Source organism: Neovison vison, chromosome 7, assembly GCF_020171115.1.
Source record: "Neovison vison isolate M4711 chromosome 7, ASM_NN_V1, whole genome shotgun sequence".
Lineage (NCBI taxonomy): Eukaryota > Metazoa > Chordata > Mammalia > Carnivora > Mustelidae > Neogale > Neogale vison.
Window position 1 is genome coordinate 52,037,213 of NC_058097.1, and position 16,113 is coordinate 52,053,325.

Sequence of the window (16,113 nt, forward strand, 5' to 3'; positions counted from 1 at the left end):
TAGTATTTAGTGATCTGTCAGTTGCATGTAACACCCATTACATCGAGTGCAATGACTTCTCTACATTCTCTACCTTCTGTTTACTTACGAATTTATTTATTACTGATTTAACAAGTATCTACAAATGCTCCACCCAAATCTACCATTTCCCAGAAAGAGAGAGCAGGCTGCAGTTCCTTCCTTGGGCTCCTGGGCTGAGAATCTGACCTCCCCCCATGATACTCACCAATGCCATCACCAATGCTTCCTTCACCACATTCCTGTCCCTCTGCATCTCTCTCATTCTAAGAGGTACAAAGGGCATCCCCGGGGTTAACTGTGGGCTCCTTTATTGGTGGTTATGCCACATTTCCCCTCTGATTTTCACAAAGGACCAAATGATCAAGCAAAATGGTGAACAAGGTATTTCTAAAAGCGATTAAACTTGAAAGACTCTATGAAAAAGACAAAGCAGGTTCTAAACTTGGTATGTCCGTCTTCCACTGAAGATATTTTTCCTCCCCTGGAAAATAAAATCATAAGCCGGCATTCAGGTAATAGGTATGCACTGACTCAAAACACAATGTGAATACCAAAGTACTGTATTGGTTTTCAAGACTGAGTCAGAAGATGAGGAGCTGAGACAAAAGTGGTTAGACACCCCTGCCCTTCACCTGGCTCACAGGGTCTGGAAAACACTAACCATGAGCACCTCAGCCTCACCTCTACTAATAGGTTTGGTGAAAGAGGGGCCTGAAGAAGATAGTTGTGCTCTGGATGTCCACTAAAAATGTTCTTCTTTCCAGCCACAGCCTGGGGATGACTTGTGGGTGTTCTTGGTTTGGGTTTGGGTTTTGTTTTAGAGAAAAAAGAGAGAGAGAGAGAGAGGGAGAGTGGGGGGTGGAATGAGGGAAAGGGAGCACAGAGTCCAACTCAGGGCTCAATTTATGACCCTGAGCTCATGACCTGAGCCAAGAGAGGCTTGACCGACTGAGCTACCCAGGCACAACAACATGTGAGTGTTTTTAAATATCCACCCTGTTAGGATGGTACCCAGAGCCCCAAGTCCACTCCTTTGCCTCTCCTCTACTCCAGGAAGATAATTTTCATGGCCAAGCCAAAATTCAGGAGTCATCCATAAGCCACATGCGTCCTAAGGGTATATAGTGCTAGAAATACGAGAGTTGTCCCCACATCTGAGGGAAGGGCTTCTGTTTGTGTTTAAATCCCAGAACCAGAGTGCTTAGGTCAGTAGAACCACGCAGGAAGTATGGAGAGTTTCCACAGGCCTTAGAATACTGAAGCCAGAGGAAAGAGCTAGAAGGGAGAGTGAAGTGGATCCTGCGGAGAGATTGGAAGACTTATGTATGGAGGTGGGGGAGCGACCCACATGATGGGGAGCAGAAATGACCCCACCTTTTCCTCCACTGGCTACTTAGTTATGGGGTTAGCAGATCAACAACCTGGTGCCATGTCCTCTGGGGACTGGAGAAGTCCTGGTGGTTTCCTTTCAAGCCCATCTTTTCTTCTCATGTTCTAGAGAAATTCTGTTTTCCTTGCACACCCAAGGCCTCCTGGTCCTAAAACTTGGCATGGTAACTTTCAGGGTCTGAAAGAGTTTGTCCACCTCCTTCTAAGTCAGGAAGCTGTCCCAGTCTCTCCCTACCCCCACTTCACCTCACCTCTGGGTCATGGAGCTCATCCTGTTGGGAACCACAGTGAATCATGCTGGAAGGCTAGTGCATTGCCCCAGAGTACATTACGCATCTCACCTTTGCATCAACAATACACCCAGGTGCGGTCCCGGTCATAGTCGTAAGACGTTGCACACCACATAAGGTTCTGCTTTGTTCCTTTGTTCGTACAGTTAAAATAATTCTTGTTTTTATAGTTGAATGGGAAGTGGCATGGAAACCCAGGAACCAAGGAGGAAATTCCTAAGGAGAAGAAGGGATAGGACAGTGGTTATCCCTGTACCTTTACACTGTGGTGAAGTCTTAGGCTTCAGAGCTCACCCTAAAATCGAAATTGGGTCCACAATACCTTTGCATGTGTTGTTTGGGTGCTGCTCAGAGGCTCCCATTAGTAGAGAGAAATGTTGACCCAATCCTAAATCTCACAGAGATTTTCTTCCCTGGGAAGCTATTTGAGTTTAGTTCCATGGGGTGTGGGATGGGGAACAAGGACAGAGTGAAAGCACAAGGGGTCCTGGCAGGGGTAGAGACAAGGACAACATCATGTCACCAAGGGAACCAGGGAGCGGAGCGGAAAGCACGGAGAGGACGTAATAGAGGGGCTCCTCTTTAATCCCAGATCCTCAGCGTGTGAATTCTCCACATGCTAAAATTTATTTGGAACCCAAATCAGTACTGGTGGGGTTTCTGTGGCTGTGTATGGACACATAGTGCCCACATTCTTAGCTGAAGCCCGGCAAGGTGCACCCTGCCTCTTCCGTGCAACTCTCATGCTCTTGACCAGTGCAGTGCTGGAGAGATGTCCAGGGTCCTGACGTGCAGGCAGGCTGCGATGTGCCTTGTGAGGAAATGTTATATTACATTTACAGACAAATGTTCTATTTTCCTTCCTTAAGGGCTTCTGCCCTGATCATCCACTAAATCTACATTTGTTCTCCTTTGTTACCAAAATTATCCAAAACATGCAATGGCACCAAAAGATTGCCACATGACCTTTTCATGTCCTCCTAGAGCGTTGTCTGAAGAGTTCCTAACAGTCACCTGATTCTCCAGCTCAGTGTCATCAAACTTTTTCTAGAAGGACCAGATGGTAGGTATTTTCAGCTTCGTGCCTCATACAGTCTCTTTCTTTTATATGGGTCCTAAGTAACGAATTTCACATACTTTTTTTTTAAAGATTTTATTTATTTATTTGTCAGGGATAGAGGGAGAGAAAGCGAGTGAGCACAGCTTGAAAGAGAGGCAGGCAGAAACAGAGGGAGAAGCAGACTCCCTGCCAAGCAAGGAGCCCGATGTGGGACTCGATCCCAGGACGCTGGGATCATGACCTGAGCTGAAGGCAGCCACTTAACCAACTGAGCCACCCAGGTGTCCCCGAATTTCACATACTTTTGCTTGTCACAAAATACCATCCTTCTTTAGACTTTTTTCAATCATAAAAAAATGTAAAAATTATTCTTAGGTTGGGGAACAAAAAAAAAATTGGTCCAGCTGTGGCCCATATGCAAGATGGGATTCACAGACCCCTACTCTAGGGAAACAGAACTTTGTCTCACTTACTACCTGCTGTTGCATTTGCTTGAGGCTCCAACTCTGGAACGTGTAGAAAACTGATACATCGTGAATGATTTTTGTTCCAGAGAGATGCCAGTAACTTCTGTCTGGCAGACAAGATAACCACAAAGGTTTGATTGCCCATTAGATGTTAATGGATTTGGTAGCTAACTTAACAATCTTGCTTGCACTCAACATTCTTCTCTTCACTGACTTTATGTTTCTTATAATGTCCCCTGAATTAGCTTCACCATCCTTCTAGTTCCCTTATTAATAGCTTTTTTTTTTCTTTAAGTAGGCTCCATGCCCAGTGTGGAGCCCAATGTGGGGCTTGATCCCATGACCTTAAGATCAAGACCTGAGATGAGATCAAGGGTTGGATGTTTAACCAAATGAGCCAAACAGACACCCCAGATTTTTCTTTAAACCTTAGGGACACCTGGGTGGCTCAGTGGGTTAAAGCCTCTGCCTTCGGCTCAGGTCATGATCTCAGGGTCCTGGGATAGAGCCCCCCATATCGGGCTTTCTGCTCAGCAGGAAGCCTGCTTCCCCCTCTCTCTCTGCCTGCCTCTCTACCTGCTTGTGATCTCTGTATGTCAAATAAATAAATAAAATATATTTTTAAAAACCCTTAGCATGTGCTTACTCTATGTTTGTATAAGCAAGAGTTAGGTGTTTTGCATTTTGAAAATCTTACACTGGCTCCCTTCTCTTGGATCTTCAGCAGCCTGTACTTTGCCTGTCATACAGTTGCATTGTTTATGCTCTTTGCCTATCAGATCCATGAGGAAGAGACCCTGAATTACTCATTGCCAATATGCCCACCTCCCAACATATGCTGAGTAGATGGATGAAGAAACCCACTCGTGCCCACCCAGTCCCCTTCCCTGGTTACTTGTGTCGGCACAGAGGCTCCACTTCCCATCCGCATCCATGTTCTCCGTGGTTGGGCACCAGAGTTTGTTGCTTTCATTTTCAACACACTCAGAGATCGTGCTGTTTCTGTATATGGAGGGGAAGATGCAGGGCTTGCTGAAAGAATTTCCCCCATACTCTGAAAATAATCATGGAAATGTCCCAGGGACGAGAAGAGACAACAAAAAGAGCTTCCATTTATCACACATGAACGAGGCACCACGTTTTATATCATGAAAGGCAACATAACATTGAACATGCCCAAAGGAGTTCCTGGTGATGTTATCAGGTCCACTTTGCATACAAGGGAGAACCCAAACTGTCAACCACTACACAGTTTACTGTCTACTTGAACAAAGGCTTTTGTGTTCTACAGTCTTCATCAACAGAGTTATTGTGAGATTTAAGGATAAGGGTGGTAGGGGCAAGGACACAAGTGATGGATGGCTAGGCCAAAGATAAATTAAGGTGTTCTATGGGATTAGGACTTTTTGAGAGCCAAGGGAAGAACATAGTGAAGATTTTTATGAAGGAATAAGTGTGCTCCATGGATAGGTGCCTTACGTGAATCTTCATCTCAATGGAGGCAACGCTACTTAGTGAGAAACATGGACATCACTGCCATATGGACTTGAATTCAAATCTTAACTCTGACATCACCTAGGAGTGTGACCTTGGCAGGACTTAATTTTACTGCAACCATTTATTGAATAGAGAAGAAAATAGCATCTTATAAAGCTTCCATGGAAAGATTCAATGGGAGGTTATATGTAGAGGTCATGCATCAGAGTCTAATACAGAGAGGGCTCTAGAATGAATGGAGGTCATTAAGAAGTGAAGAGATTATTAAGATGAAATATTAAGGAAAGGCCCAGCACTTGGTGAATCTGGTTATTGGCAATTCTGGCAATAGAAACACTTGAAAACCAATGTGAGCCCATGGTTTTTATTCTCAGGACAACTGGATTTTCCATGCTGACATTGGGGTCTTGGGGGAATGTGGCCTCAGGACATTCTTATCTCCTGTGGTTGTCCTAATGTACTCTCCAAGAAGGTATTTGGTTCCTAGAAGACTGCTCCCATTCTTCTGCTCTCCCCTGTGCCACCCTCCCCTCAGGAGGATCATTGTTATCTCCCCTCCTCCCCACAAAACACCCCATCCCTACGCCAGTGCCTCACCATTGATTTCACAGTATTTCCACTGCTGTTTCTCATCAAAGCTGGAGGTGACAGAACACCACAGCCTTCCAAAGAAGCTGCCCTCCATTATGCAGGTGTTATGGGACCTTCCTCGATAGATGAAGGGGAAGATGCATCGTGGATAATCTGTACAGAAAGAAGCCCATGAGTGGTTTCACTTTCCTGGCCATTCACGGGACAGTCATCTAATCATCCTTCCATCCAAAAAGATTTTATTCATTCATTTCATAAAGAAAGCCTTTTCCTGTACTTTCATCCTGAAAACTTCCCCAACAAAGTTCCCAATCTCAACCATGGTGTCACCACCTGCTGTACAAACAACATACTTCACTGTGTCTTAAAAATGAATCTCTTAGAAAACGACCTATAGGAATCAAGTCAAGACAAAGAATTTTGATGGTTTATGACCAACAAATAAAGCCAAGACCTTGACATACCAGGAATGCTGCCATTACCAAAAAGAAAAATTGTCAAATGTCAGAGAAGTCAAATATATCATCTAGGTGCTGGTGTCTTATGGCAACTTCCATAGACAGATTGAATTTACCACCACAAATGTAGGGCTACAAATATAATTTGTATTTGTTTATAATGTTTATACAAATATAAACATTATGTTTATAGCGGGTGGATTTACTCACACTAAGTGAGGGAATCAGGGTCATTTGGAAATGATGGAGGGGTTTTCATAGATGAAGGGATGAAGGAAGACTTTGAGCAGGTGGCATTTGAGAAGGGGTTCTCACAATGTGGAGAAGCCAACCATGCAAAAACTGGGGATAATTGAGGTCCAGACAGAAGGAATAAAAGTGTGAGAGTTCAAAGACAGGAAGGAGTTCAAAATACTCAGGAAGCATGTCAGTCAGTGTAGCTGGAGCTCAGCAGGCAAGGAAGGGAGGGGAAGATGTGGACAAGAAGGGCAAGGTCAAGTAGAGCTTTCCAGACCAAGGTGAGGGGTCTCCTCGTCTTGACCTCCTTCTTCTTCTCTTCCTCCAACTCTCCCCACTCCTCTTCTTCCTCTTTCTTCCAGTTGAGTCGTAGGAGTTCTTTTGGATATTTCAGATATTAACCTCTTATCAGATATATGTTTTGCAAATACTTTCTCCCATTCTAAGGTTGCCTTTCATTTTATTGATGGTTTCTTTTTCTATACTGAAGCTTTGTAGTTTGATGTGGTCCCACTTGTTTATTTTTGCTTTTGTTGCCTTTGATTTTGGTGTCAAACCCAAAAAATCATTGCCAAGACTGATGTCTCACAGATTACTGCCATGTTTTCTTGTAGGAAGTCTGTGGTTTTACATCTTATGTTCAAGTCTTCAGTCATTTTGAGTTGACCTTTCTGTATGGTGTAAAACAGGGTCCAGTTTCATTCTTTTGCATGTGGCTATGCCATTTTCCCAACACCACTGTTGAAGAGATTTTCCTTTCCCCATTACATATTCCTGGCTCCTTTGTCATAAATTAATTGACCATATATGCATTAGTTTATTTCTGGACTCTCAATTCTGTTCCATTGATCCCTGTGTCTATTTCTATGCTAATACCATAGGTTTTTATTACTATAGTTTTGCAATAGAGCCTGAAATCAGGGCATGTGATACCTCCTGCTTTGTTTTTCTTTCTCAATATTGCATTGGCTATCCGGGGGTCAGGATATTCCTCTAAGTGTGCCGGTGAGCCACAGAGGGCATGAGCAGGGAAGTAGCCTTGCCTGACTTCACATCCCAAAAAGGTTTCTTTGACTGATATGCGGAGAATCTATTGGAGGGAGGTGAGGGGGATTTGGGAAGAACGGTTAGCAAATATTGGCGGGCAGAGTTGATGGTGATTCAAGAAGGATGGAAACAGAGGAAAGCAGGTGCTCCCCAGAAGCTGAAGCTAGTATCTATTTTGAAGACAAAATTAAGTCTAGTTGGTGGGTCACCTGTGGGGTGGGAAGGAAAGAATTAGGGATGACTCTGTTCTTCTATTTACACAGTAGTGTCCTTATTGAGGAAGCCTGCAAATGAGCAGAAAAGCATCTGCACAGTAATATATGTTTAAGTGATATGAATATCGTAAGCTAACGTCACTAGGGATTGCCATGGATATCTGCTTCTGATCTCCATATTCCACTCACGAGAAGCGTCCTGTGAGGCAGTACTTAGAAATGACCAGGGAAAACCGCTTCCCCACCACTATTCACAGGGAGTGAGATACCTGCCGGTATGGATTCAAAGAGCAGTACTTGATTCAGAAGCCAGATCTGAGGGAGAAGATGCAAAAGATGCCTTCATCTAATAGGAGCCCTTGGTGACATGGCTGAAGGGGTTAAATCAAATGCAGGTTGTCTACTCTCAGGGCCTTGACTGTGTCTAGTATATGCAGTTCTGGCAGAGTTTTGTCCCCTTTTGTACATCTTGTGCATGTTTGGGGACATGTTCCAGAATTTTTAAAAAAACCTCTAATTTTCAGGTTCAGTTTCTGCCAGTTGATCCTGATTTGCATTGTTTGAGCAATATTTTCAGCCAGGGATAGTACTGCTTCCAGGTCTGGTTTGTTTTTTTCTGTGTAATGGGGCTTCTTTGTAGTCATTTTTAGCTCTTGCAATCAAAGAGATTCTGCTTGGAGGCACAAGAGTCTGGCCACTTTCTAATATCTTGTAGGTTAGGTAGGATCATGAGTGCTTAATTACTTTACAACCATTTTGCTTCTTTTTATTTATCTTCTTCTGCAGTTATGGAATTATGTTGATTTATTTTGAGGTTAGGAATTTAGAATAGGTAATGTTCTTTATAAATTTTATTTCAGGATAGTAAAAAGGTGTTATATTTATTATCAAAGGGAGAATTCGATCTAAGAGAGTCAAGAACAGTGGTACAGGGAAAAGTAGGTTCTAAATATTCAAAACCTGGTTACTAGTAGGAACAATTAAAATGTCCAACAATAGGATATTGGTTAAAACAAAATGCCCTTTGTCTCGTGCACAAAAGATAGAAATCATACAATTGCAAAAAATGTCTTGGGCTTTGAGAAAAAAGTAAACAGAGTCTCTTAAATCCCTTCTCAAATCCCTTATACTTTGTTTCTGTTTTTCCTTATTAATTTAGAAAATCAAGAAAGAGACAAAGAATACGGTGGTTCAGAGAGCTCCATTTTCAACACTATCGTTTTTAACATCATTACCCCATTTTTAGCATCTAGTGCTTGGCCTCCTGCAGCATTTCTAGGCACACAAACACGTATCATAACTTGTGTGCAAAAATATGATCATATTATACAAATCCACACATTCTCTTTTGTGACCCATCATTTGAAGAGGCCTCCTGAGGGGACAGCATGGCACTACTCACCATCCACCATGCAATACTTCCACTGCCCATCGTAAATGGCTCTGGTTGCACACCAAGGGGAGAGGCTATTGGTTTTGATGCAAGAAAAGTAGGAAGACCCCTTGTAGATGAAGGGAAAGACACATGAATCTTTCTGATCTGAAAGACAGAGAGACAAAACAGAGGGGCTTCATCACAGTCAAAGAGCCAAGGATGAGTTTTGGTTTGGTTCCCATGGGGGGGTCTGAAGGCGACATGTGGAGTCTTAGCATCGAGCTTTCTTGTGACATATAAGGGCATGTCCAACTTATGTTGAGACCAAGAGTACAGGGAAGGAGTCTCATAAACCATGAAAACAACCAGGATAAAGTTTTCCTCAGACCAGCAGAGCACCGTCAACATTACAGCAAACACATCTGGTAAAGGTCATGATATCACGGTAGGTAATGGAAGGACACACATTAACTAATTCTGAAAAGCAATTTCATTTTGCAGTGCTCTTTTCAATCTTTCTGATGACAAAAGAGAAAACTTCATTTTAATGCTGCTATTTCTCTACCATGTCTCTAATTTTGAATAATCTCCCTTTTAACAACAACAAAAAGAGGGCAGGACACAAGCTCAAAGCTGTATTGGGACAATAGCATCTAGTAGAATCTAATAATAGGATTTTGCTTTCACAGTATTTATTTTTGTTTGCAATTTCTATTTATGGCAAGTAGTAGCATTTTTATAGATTATAGACCTGATGTTAACTATCCTTTAAAATAAGGGTGTTGGGGCGCCTGGGTGGCTCAGTGGGTTAAGCCTCTGCCTTCAGCTCAGGTCATAATCCCAGGGTCCTGGGATCAAGCCCCATATCAGGCTCTCTGCTCAGCAGGGAGCCTGCTTCCCCCCTCCTCTGCCTGCCTACTTGTGATCCCTCTCTCTCAAATAAATTTTTAAAAATCTTTTAAAAAAATAAAATAAGGGTGTTAAAGTGAAGAAGAGATCATATCTAAAGAAGAAGGTGGAGCCAGTGATGCTGGGGTGAAGATATGGCAAATGTTGAGGAGGTGGTACTTGGATGAGGAAAGTTAGAGAAATGCAACCCTTGGCCTTTGTATTCCTCAGTGTGAGGACAGGGACTTTGTCTTTGATGCAGTGTTTCCTTGGAAACTAGAACAGTCACTTGCTCAAAGAAGATGCTTAAGTAAGAACTGACAAAATGAAGATGTAAGTTCAGAAAATGCCACATGAAAAAAAAAGCTAGACAGATTTCCTTAATGCAGGACTCATCAGAAAGGCCAGTATGCAAATGAGAACTGAATTAGTAAGAGGCATATGGAGTATCTTAAATTGTTCTTTTCCCCAATCCCTTGATAGCTTTGGAGAATAATGTTCCCTGAAACACATCTTAGGAAATTCTATTCTAGGGGCTCCTGGGTGGCTCAGATGTTAAGTGTCTGCCTTTGGCTCAGGTCATGATCCCAGGGTCCTGGGATCGAGCCCTGCATCGGGTTCCCTGCTCGGCAGGAAGCCTGCTTCTCCCTCTCCCACTCCCCCTGCTTGTGTTCCCTCTCTCATTCTCTCTCTGTCAAATAAATAAATAATATCTTGAAAGAAAGAAATAGAGAGAAAGAAAGAAAGAAATTAAAAGAAAGAGAGAAAGAAATTCTAGCTCAAATTCTTCACATCATGGAGAAGGAAGTAAAGACCCATGTAAGATAAGGAATCATTTCAACTTAATGCCTTTTTTTTTTTTTGAGCAGAACTAGAACGAGAACTAGAATTTTTTACCTAATAGTCCAAAATCATAGCTTTTCTCTTTGCTTTCATCCTGTCATTCCCTCCTCCTCTCTTTTTCCCTCCCACAAGGATATAACGAAGGCTTACTATGATAAAGACATTCTGATAGGGCTATGTAGTGTGTGCATGTGTGTGTGTGTGTGTGTGTGTGTGTGTGTTCCTATTCCAAACACGGTGAGACAAAGCTTCCATAGACTCACTAAATGGGTTCCTAGCTCGAACCTATTTTTTGACTTTCTTATAGTTAGGTGGGGTTATGTGACTCAGTTACAACTCATGTGGGTGGAAATGATGTTCACTACTTCCTTGCTCCCAAGCAAACCTCCATGCTCCTTTCTTCTGTCAGCTGGATATACAGCCATGGTTCTCAATGGAGAAGAAGACATTAGGCAAAGTTTGGAGGCATTTTGGTTGTTACAGCTGGGAGAAGGGGATACTGGTAGGTGTGCTCCTGGTATCTACTGGGTAGAGGCCAGGGTTGTTGCTAAACTTCTTACCATGCACAGGTTCCACAACAAAGCCAACTGGCCCCAAATGCCAACAGTGGCCAGGTTGAGAAACTCAGATAAAAAAGAGAACCTTGAGGCTCTAGGGGCTGGAGGAGCCATGATACAGAAGGATCCTGTGTCTCTGAATCTCAACGAAAGAGGCTTCCCACCACACATCCACATCGAAGTGCTAGCGGAGTTTGATGTGAACTCTACGGAGTTCAGCCACTGACGTTTGGGGATAGTTAGTCTATTACCAATAGAGATGAACAAGACATCCTCTCTACCTTCAACCTTCAACCTAGTAGCCCCGTCTCTTCTGGATCAGATTCTTAGCCTGTATGATCTGACCTAAGCCATCATAAGGGTGGATGAGGGATGTCCTGGGAGGGGGTAGAAAGGCAGACCTCAATCTTTGAGCTTCGCTGGTGGGTTGACGCAAGTAGAGGCCCTGAACTCACATTGCGCTTTCAACCTCTGGGTCTCAGAACTTTCTGGTCTTGGTTTTATAAAGTTGAAATCGGTTAATATTTGGAAAGTGCTTAGAAGAACACATGAGTGCTACCCAGTGAATGTTAGCGATTGTCACTATCACCGTCATCATCATCATCAATGATTCTCAGTCAGGGACACCACCAGAGCATAGGATGCTGGTGGTGAAGCGAGGGCAGGCAGATGCCCCCTTGACCCAGGATTAAGATTATCCTTGGGAGTTGTTAGTAAGAATCAACACATAATAGATACTATTAGCCATCTGCAAAGTAACCCAGCAGATGGTCTGATCTTCTTAACTGGGTTGAAATCCTCTCTAATCTGGGCCGTGCTGACCTCTCTGTTCTCACTGTCTGATTAACATTTCCTCGACCTTCCTCCATGCTCTTTCTTGTCTTTGGCATTTGGCTCATGCCCTCACTCTGCTCTTTTCTTTCTTTCTAGCCTTATTCCCCATTACTCAACCACACGACTTGGTTCAGTCCAGATTAATACTCTTCCACACTCTTCCAATACTCTGAGCCAATCTCTATCAATGTACTTACCAAATATTCAAAGAATACAGTTATCTGTTTCCATGTCTATCACTCCCGTTCGCTGCGAGGTCTCTGAGTATAGGGCATAAGTTTATTTACTGCCACGTTTCTGACCCATTGCACGGTGCCTGGCATTTGGGAATCACTCAGTAAATGTGTACTGAATAAGTTAACCATAAATATGTGCCAAGTCTCGCCACAGGAATGTGGGGGTGGTCTCAGGAAGGTATGACCAGAATGAGACAAGAACTGGGAAATCTGGCATGGTTCCCTATCTGAATGAACTCTGGGTTCTTAGCCTTTTGGGACTCCTCAGTTCTTGTGAGAAGCCAGACCTTCCCTCGGGAAAACGCTCATATCTCCCTGTGGCAGAGACTGCTGTGGATTGAAAACCAGCTTCATCTTCCTCCCAAACATACTGTTGAAAGCCACATTTCCCAGACTCCCTTGCAACAAAGCATTCTGTGAGTTCAGGCCAGTGGAAATGGGAGAAAGTAACAGATATCACTTCCTGGCAAAAAACAAAAAAAAAACAAAAAAAAACCTCTCTTCCAAGATTATCACACTCTTGGTTCTTATCTATCAGCTCCAAGCAAAGAATCCACACAGCACCCCAAAGTCCTCGGTGATGGTGGAGCCCCATGGCAGAAGGTGCATGGACCCCTGCTGACCAGATGCACTCTCCTTGGGCTTTATAGGAACAAGAAATAAAATGTTTCATGTTAAGCTGCTGATGGTTTGGAGTTTATCTGTTTCAAGATCTATTCTCACTACCCTGATAAATACACACCTTTTTTTTTTTATACCAGTCTGGGATTTCATGAACTCTAGTGCCTGTCCAGTGACCTATATTCCAAAGATATTAGAAATCTCTGGAATAGAGAATGTGATCATTGAAAAAAAACTACATGGGGGCACCTGGGTGGTTCAGCCATTGGGCAGCTGCCTTCGACTCAGGTCATGATCCCAGGGTCCTGGGATCGAGCCCTGCATCGGGCTCCCTGTTCAGTGGGAAGCCTGCTTCTCCCTCTCCCACTCCCCCTGATTGTGTTCCCTCTCTCACTGTGTCTCTCTGTGTCAAGTAAATAAAATCCTTTAAAAATATTATTAAAAAAAAGAAAAGAAAAAGGGCTTCATGGGATCCAAGGGCATGAAAATAGGAGTGTTTCTTGAGGGAGGCCTGGGTGGCTCAGTTGGTTAAACCTCTGCCTTCAGCTCAGGCCATGATCCCAGGATCCTGTAATTGAGTCCCTCATCGGGCTCCCTGTTGAGTGGGAATCCTGCTTCTCCCCCTGCTCCTCCCTCTGCTTATGCTCTCTCTTTCTCTCTCTCTGACAAATAAATAAACAAAATCTTTAAAAAAAAAAAAAAGGAGTGTTTCTTGAGCCTATCCAAGGGAGAGGGCTTGTCAGGTAGAAAAGGATATTCATTGTGGAGAATTGTTTCACCATAGCTTGAGTGAACTACATATAATCAGGGTCTCTCTTGGTTCTGCTTCTGTGTTTACCATATGATCTTTGGGGAGCTGATTTAGATTCCTAGATATATTAAGAGCATGGACTCACACCCACTAGAATGGCTACTGTTTTTGTTTTTGTTTTTGTTTTTGTTTTTTTGGCAGAAAACAAGTGTTGGCAAGGATGTGGAAAATTTGAAACCTCATGCCCTGTTGATGGGAATACAAAATGACGCAGCTGCTTTGGAAAATAGTGTGGCAGTTCCTCAAAAACTTAAACACAGAATTACTATATGACCCAGCAATTCCCTTTCTGGCTATATCCCCCAAAGAATTGAAAGTGGGTTCTCTTGGGGCGCCTGGGTGGCTCAGTCATTAAGCATCTGCCTTTGGCTCAAGTCATGATCCCAGGGTCCTGGGATTGAGCCCCGTGTCAGGCTCCCTGCTCAGCATAGAGCCTGCTTCTCCCTCTTCCTCTCTCTGCTGCTCTCCCGGCTTGTGCTCTCTCTCTGTAAAATAAGTAAATAATTTTTTTTAAAGTGGGTACTCAAGGAAGTACTTGTAACACCCAATGTTTATAACAGCATTATTCACAACAGCCAGAAGGTAGAAACAATCCAAGTCCATCAATGGATGAGTGGATAAACAAAATGTATGTGTATGTGTGTACAAACACACAGTGAAATATCATTCAGCCTTAAAAGGAACAGGAATTCTGACAGCTGCTGCGACATGGATGAATCTCGAGGACACTATGCTCAGTGACACAAGCCAGTCACAATAAGACAAGTACAATTTGATTCCACTTTCATCAAGTATCTAGAGTGGTCAAATTCACGGAGACGGAAAATAGAACGGTGGTTGGCAGAGCTGGAGGGAGGGGAAGTGTGAGCCGTTTAACGGGTACAGAGTTCTAGTTTTGCAAGCTGAAAACAGTGCTGGCTCTTGGTTGTACAACAAAGTCAATGCTGTTCTACTGAACTGTGTGCTTCAAAATGGTTGAAATAGTAGATTTCAGGTTCTGGGCATTTTACCACAATCTAAGAAAAGGAGTGGCGGGTCTGAGTTGGAGTCTGAGGACTCAATCTATTGGAATTACAGACAGCCTTCCTTTTATTTAGAGAGAGAGGGAGACTGAGCATGTGAGCGGTGGGGGAGTGGCAAAGGAAGAGGGGGAGAATCCTAAGCAGGCTCCATGCCCAACTCAGAGCCTGACACGGGGCTTGATCTCATGGACCTGAGCTAAAATCCAGAGTTGGACGTGTAACCAACCAAGCCACTCAGGCACCCCTAGAGCCCCCCTCCTTTTAATTAACACATCTGCACTTCCTTACCATGTGCTGACCGTCATGAAAGATGCCCATGTCCATTATAGCCCCTACCCACTTAACTTGCTTCCCACATTTTCAGTTATCTATGGTCAAGGCAGTCCAGAAGCAAGTGATTCTCTATTATCTCCTCTCTACCTGACTCCAGCAATCTTTGCTTTGGCCCCATTCATTCTTTCTGGTTTCCAAATCCTCCCCATCATTTTCCAGTATACTCACTTCCACTTGTCTCAAAGGAGTAGAGGACAAAGGTCGTCCATCCCAACAGGTAACTGGACCATGGGTTCATCTCAACTGGCCTCTTCTTGCTGGACTCACGGAAGAAAAAAAGAAAAAAAAATTTTTTTAAGATTTTATTTATTTATTTGAGAAAGAGAGAGTGTGTGTGCCCAAGTGGCAGGGGCAGGGGCAAAGGGAGAGGGAGAAGCCGACTCCTCTCTGAGCAGGGAGCCTGACATGGAGCCTGGTCCCAGGACCCCAAGATCAAGACCCAAGCCGAAGGCAGATGCTCAACCAACTGAGCCACCCAGCGCCCCAGGAAGACAAAAATTTTGCTCCTGTGTGTTCCTTCTTCTTCCACTAATTCCACGGTTTGGTGTCACACGTGCCATTTTATTTCCCACCCCTAGAGGGCAGTGAAGAATAATTTACTCTTACAGGAAAGAAAAATTATATCCACCGTCATTATGGAAGGGTCCTTGTGCTGGGAAGGAGAAACGTAGTATTCGCTGAGCACCAGGCTAGGCGCTCAACACACACTATGAAATGAAATGATAGCTAGTTTAATCCCATTTTACAGATGAGGAAGCTGAGGCTCAGAGAAGCCAAGTGATCTGCCTTAGTTGGTTACACAGCGAGGAAATGGCAGGATTCTAGCCCATATAAGTGGCTCCAAAGGCTTTACTCATCATGGGGGTCTTAACAGTAGCCTTAAACCCTCCTCGTGCTCACACCCACCTCCAGCTGGATATTAAAGTACCTTAATGATCACCATTTACCATCCTCCTCAGCCTTAACTTCTGCTACCTCCATTTGCCTCTGTGCCCTTTCCTTAATGACACATAGGTGTGCCGTTCTCCACAGAAACAACAATTCAGGGTTGGAATGGGTGGTCTGTTTTTGTGTCGAGTTTCAGTTACTATTACCGCTCCTGCTGGCTACCTGGGATTGAGCGCCTGCTGTATGCCACCTTCTAACGACCTGATGAGCAGGCATGACCAGCTCTGTTTACAGAAGAGCGAAATCAAGATTTCAGAGGGTAAGTCTAACCCTAACTTACCCAAGCACCGCAGATGGTAGGTGAAAGACTTCAGGTTCAATGGCAGAACTGTCTACACCAGCGTCGGAGTTCTCAAGTTCAGTAAACCACTTC

General features: G+C 43.7%; 1 protein-coding gene across 1 annotated transcript; it reads right to left on the minus strand.

Moving 5' to 3' along the window:
- Positions 1 to 1,758: 1,758 nt before the first annotated feature.
- Positions 1,759 to 15,039, minus strand: ELSPBP1 (epididymal sperm binding protein 1). The gene is made up of 5 exons (XM_044260528.1): positions 14,961 to 15,039; positions 8,675 to 8,812; positions 5,322 to 5,468; positions 4,123 to 4,281; positions 1,759 to 1,916 (listed from the first exon to the last, which is right to left on the minus strand). Exons 1-5 carry the CDS (start codon positions 15,028 to 15,030, stop codon positions 1,759 to 1,761), a joined length of 672 nt encoding a protein of 223 aa, XP_044116463.1. The 5' UTR covers positions 15,031 to 15,039.
- Positions 15,040 to 16,113: the final 1,074 nt, after the last annotated feature.